This window comes from Myotis davidii, unplaced genomic scaffold, assembly GCF_000327345.1.
Source record: "Myotis davidii unplaced genomic scaffold, ASM32734v1 scaffold453, whole genome shotgun sequence".
Taxonomy (NCBI): Eukaryota; Metazoa; Chordata; class Mammalia; order Chiroptera; family Vespertilionidae; genus Myotis; species Myotis davidii.
Genome location: NW_006285234.1, coordinates 2,685,676 through 2,691,108, shown reverse-complemented (window position 1 = coordinate 2,691,108; position 5,433 = coordinate 2,685,676). Strand labels below are relative to the sequence as shown.

The 5,433-nt window shown below is 53.0% G+C and overlaps 1 protein-coding gene across 1 annotated transcript in view; it reads right to left on the bottom strand.

Annotated features, from left to right (window-relative positions):
- CALB2 (calbindin 2) overlaps nt 1–5,433 on the bottom strand; it is a 24,822-nt gene that overhangs the window by 8,243 nt on the left and 11,146 nt on the right. The window contains exons 3-4 of the mRNA XM_015558789.1: nt 3,806–3,895; nt 1,810–1,890 (exon numbers count right to left, since the gene is read on the bottom strand). Coding sequence (XP_015414275.1) covers nt 1,810–1,890; nt 3,806–3,895 — 171 coding nt within the window. The remainder of the gene's footprint in view (nt 1–1,809; nt 1,891–3,805; nt 3,896–5,433) is intronic.

The following is a 5,433-nucleotide window of genomic DNA, read 5'->3' as shown; positions in this document are numbered from 1 at the left end:
GGTCTCTGCCCTCCAGCACTTGGTGCTCATCCATCAGTGTGTCATTATTCTCTTCCCGTTCAAGGAAAAGAGTTCAAGAGCCTTGGGCTTTGTGAAATCTCAAAGAAACCCGAGGTGTCACTAAAATTAGAAATTAAAATGTTGTGCTGAGCAGCGGGATGGGCGCCGTCTGGCAGCACTAGCTTCCAGGGCTGCCGGGGGACCGCTTCATCTTTCCAGCGGAAAAAAGCGGAACAACCCCAAGAAGAGATGCTGCTGGAGGATGGTGGGGTCCCCGGAAACTCGGGGGGCGTTGGCTCAGCAGTTATGCTGGGGCTTAGGAGATAAAGGCGGGCAGGAATATGGAATGATGTCAACTACACAGAAACCACTAATTCTGAGAGAGACAGACAGAGGGGCCGTTGCTCCTCGTTAAGCATCTCTGCCCCCTGCCAGCTACCAGCATCCACATTTTCCAGATCAGAGATGGAATCCAGGCCAAAGGAACAGTCAGGCATAACGCCGCCTTTTCTATAGACAGAAACATGGACTCTCAAAAGCAGCATCCCGACAGGTTTATATTCTTTCCCGCACCTCCTCTCCCTCTCTCCCCCGCACCTCCTCTCCCAAACAGGCAAGAGGAGGGCTGAGGACAGGATCCAGAATGTCAATTACCAACTTAGGGAATTTTGCCATCTGGAGACAACCTTTTAAAGCCCCATAAAACTCAATCCTTACTGACGCTCAGGCGAGCTGCCTCTGGAAAAGACTCCCCCGACCCTGAGCAGGCTATTTCTAACCCGCGTTCTAGCCCTCTGTGGGGAACCCGCTGTGATGTGGGGCTGGGGCTAGCTCCCCAGTCCTCTGAGGCAGCGACTCGCGGAGAGGGGGTGACTGGCGGCTGGAAACGGGTTTAACGGGACGAATGGCAGCTTGGTCAAACTGAAGGCCAGTCACTGTTTATCACAGCAGGCGGGATGCGGGGTGCGGGGTGCGAGGTGCGGGGTGCAGGGTGCGGGGCCTGCGGGGCCTGGGCTGAGTTTCCCTCCCAGGGACACGTACACGGAATGGCCAGGGTGCAGAGCACCGGAAAAAGAGCGAGGAATAACTGGTGGTTTGCTGGCCCTCAGGATTAGTCATATATTTGGTGGAACCATAGGGAATTCCAGTTTTTATGATTAAAAAATGGTTAAATATCAGCAGTATCATTCGGTGTAACCTGTTGGTTGAATATGGCTCAGAAGACACTTGCGTTTGGGTGTCCTCTTTGCTCTAAAGACTTTCTATTGCGCAGGCAGTAACGCCCATTTAACAGGGGCCATTGAAGCCCAGACCAGTCACAGAGCAAACCTGGAAGAGCCGGGGAACTGGAATTCTCACTGGGCGTTTCCATCCTCCCCACGCGTCTCCTTGGAACCCTGGCCTGGAGGGACACGGATGGCACTGAGCGGGAAGACCGTGCGGGTGATCCTAGAGCCAAACCCAGTGCCAGGGTCTCTCTGCTGCAGGATTTGGAGCCCGGGATATGCAAACCCCCAAAGGGGAGCTGGCGTTTACACAGCATCTCCCAAGTGCACTTGACCTCGGCTTGCTTCTCGCCTTATTCCTCACACTTTAATGTGCTCACACCACCCGGGGACCCCATGAGACTGTGGGTTCCGCCTCAGTGCTTCTAACGAGCACGCCACGATGGTGACCCTGCCGGTGCGGGTCCACGGACCACACTGTGGGTAGCTGCGCTCGAAGGGGCCCAGCGTCTCCCAGGGCCCAGGCCCAGGCGTGCGGGTGGGCCCAGCTCTGAACACGGAGAGGGCGGTGCCTCAGCCTCACCTCCATGAACTCCGCGCTGGAGCCCACGTGCTGCCGGAAGCAGAGCAGGAAGCTCTCCTCGGTGGGCAGGATCTGCGCCAGCTGCGGGTCAGAGAGCGACAGCACCGTTAGGGAGGGCCCTGCCCGGGAGCAGAGCAGGCGTCCCCTGAGGAAGAATGGGAAATGGCCAGGGGCGAGGCAGCAGGGGAGTCACATTTTGCTTCCTTCCTGAGAGCAGCCTGTGGAAGGGGCGGACGGATGTTCGGAGAAGTGCGTCTTTGTCGCCCCAGCTGGAGGGACAGAAAGTGGTGCCAAGGACCCAGACTCAAAGGCGTACTGAATAGATGGTTCCATACACGTAACTTCCTAGGATATGCAAGGTGAGCTGATGGCCCGCGCCAGGCGAAGGCACCTTTGGGGGGTGAGAGAAATGCTGAATCTCGATCTGGTGGTGATTACATGCCTGCCTACAACGGTGTGAACTCACGGAATTTGACACTTCAAGTCGATGAAGTTTATTGTATGTAAATTATGCCACAACTGACTAAAAAAATGCAGGTATCTTGTGCAGCAAGCCCTCCCTGCCCGGCCTTTTGCTGCCAGCATCCTGGGTCACAGGCAAATCCTGATTCATTTCAGGCAAATGTGCTAATCTTATTTCCCTCACCAGTGACTGGCTTATGGGTAGGCAGGTGACCTAGTCCTGGCCCATGACATGTGAGGGGAGGGCTGCTGAGGGTGCGCCTGGGAAAGGTTTCCTTGCTCTTATGAGGCACCAACTGAGAGGAGCCTTTTCTGCATCTGGATATGGATGTGATGCCGGGAACTGCTGCAGCCAGCTTGCCACCAGCCCAAGGATGGAGCTGGTTTAGGGGCCGAGAACAGAGCCCAGAGAACTGCAGAGAAGCAGAGCTGGACACCTGGCCTCCTCCACCTGGAGCCAACCCTACCCACGGCCTTTCTCATCGAAGTTTAAGCCAGACGCCAGCAAACTGTGATTCCTGGGTCAAACCTGTCAGTGAAGTTGTACTGGAACGTGGCCGTGGCCAAGCATTTACACACTGTCTGGGGCTGCTTTTGGGCCACAATGGCAGTGCAGAGTTGAAGAGTCGCGACAGGGACTGTGTGACCCACGATCCCCAAACACTTGTCAAAATCTGCTTCACTTCTGTGTCTATAATCCAGGTGGACATGGATTTCAGGGGGTCACTGGTCAACTCCGTACACCCTCCCAACCCCAGGGACTTCATTCAGGTGATCTTAGCTCCTGTGGGTGGAATGTTCCTAACCATTTCCAGTTTAGCGCTGCCCAGTTTCAATAGATCTTTGCTAAAAAAAAACAACTCTTGAATTTTTAAAATATGCCTCAATGTATCTTTTAACAATATGTATATAGCTATCTGTATATAAATGCATATGTGTATATAATACGTAAAGTATATTACACACAAATTATACATGTCATATATACAGAGGTGGGCGAAAGTAGGTTTACAGTTGTGAGTATGCAAAAACAGTTTATTCTTGTATTATTGTTGATTTATTATTGTGTGATTTGTCTTATTATTATTGTAATTTCACATCCTCACTTATGATTTATCTTTTAGGTAATGATGGCTGGTAATTTAACCTACTTTTGTGCACCCCTATATTATAAGAAATTTGCATTTTTTTAAAAAAATGTTGCCTTTGGATGCCGTTACGTGGGGCACGAACTCTCCGGTTCCCCAGTCTTCACCCTCCCTTCTGCCTTCAGCTGGGCTCCTCACACGTTTACAACACCTGAAGGACCCTGAGAGCATCTGAGGTCTTCATCCCTGTCTTAGGCCAACGTTTGTTGCTTCCTTCCTTGTGGGACACAGAAAAAGCCCCTTGGGTCAGCCCAAGTGCTCAGGCCGGGGCCGGGGCTTGAAGGTCACCGCCTCATTTAGGTCCCCAGATGGGTGCTTGTGCCGGGGAGAGGCCCAGGTGACACGGCCCTGCCCGCAGAGCTCCGAGCCAGGACAGCAGGACTCACCTCCGCCATCTCGATTTTCCCATCCGAGTTCTTGTCATACTTCTGCATGAACGCCTTCATCTTCTCCCCCAAGCTGTCACTCTTGGACGTCTGCGGAAAGACAGAGGAGGCTGATTTTGCCACTGGGTCCCCCATGAGGAGCCTGTCCGTTCTACCCACAAACGGAAGCCGAGATGAAGTGACTTCTCTTGGAGCCGACCAGTTAGGACAGACAGACTATGAACTCACGGCTCCTGCTTCCAAGGCCAGCATTCTTTCTACCACATAACAGCTGCTCTGTGGACTTGAAAGGACTTCAACCAGCCTGAGAGGGTGTCAGTTGAGACTGTAGTTGACAGACTTGAAAACCACCCCTGATGCCATCTGAGGAAGGAGGTCAGATTTGGGGCCCTTCATAAAACACATTCCTCCACCGACAGACACCACGATCCCAGAATCAGCTGTGGGGCCCGTGTTGTCTCTGATCCAGGCCTCATTATCTTGGGAACGAGGGGTGATGGGGAAGCTGGTGACAAACCCTTGCATCGCCTCCATCGCATAAGCCCATTGCCTGGCCCTCCTCCTCACGGGAGCGCTCTGCTGAGCTTTGACCCAGGAGCTCAGTGGTGGATTTGTGACTCATCACCAGACCTGCTCCACAAACACTTGCTAATAAGCAGTGGACTGGCCAACAGACCCGCAGCAGGGGGCGGTAGAGAGACCCCCCCAAAGGACCCTCCAGAGCTGGGGGAGGAAGTGGGTCTGACTCCATATATCTGAGGACCAGGCCTGGTTCTAATCACCTCACCTTTCCAATCTTCCAGGCGCTCCTCCAAAACGCTTTAGTGAGTTCCACAGCACCGGGCTGGCGTGGGGAACAACATCCCTGCCATTCAGGGGCTGGGACAAGATTCGGAGTCACTGCTGGCGGCTCAGGAGGGTGGTCTGACACCTCCGCACACGAGGCCAGCCAGTACCATTGATTCAGACGCTGGTTTGGAGCAATCCCCCATTCTCCTCTAGGCCCTTGTGGAGGGTGCCAGCCTTTGTTGTTTAGGAAAGTGGTTTCTCCAGTGGGACGATTCTGCACCCCCCCCCAACCCCCCGGCAGGGGCATGTAGCAATGTCCAGGGACATTTTTGATTGTCACAACTTGGAAAGGAGCTACTGACATCTGGTGTGTAGAGCCCAGGGATGCCGCTAACCATCCTACAACACACGGGATAGTCTCCATGATAATCCTTTGTCCCTCATGAATATCCCTCAGTCCCAGACATCCAGTGATGCTGAGATATGGTACTCTTTTTAGGGAGTAGGCCATTTTTAAAAAATCCTTACAAATGAAAGAAAAACTTAAAGGGTTGAGACCGGAGCTGTCACGCTGGCTGATGGGATGCATAGCTTGCGACAATGCTTAGAGCCATGGTCAGCCCAGCTGGGATGGCTCAGTGGTTGAGCATCAACCTATGAACCAGGAGGTCATGGTTCGATTACCAGTCAGGGCACATGCCTGGGTTGCAGTCTTGATCCCCAGTCGGGGGCATACAGGAGGCAACCAATCAATGATTTTTCTCTCATCATTGATGTTTCTCTCTCTCTCTCCCTCTCCTTGAACACAATAAAAACATTTTTTTTAAAATGCAAGTGAC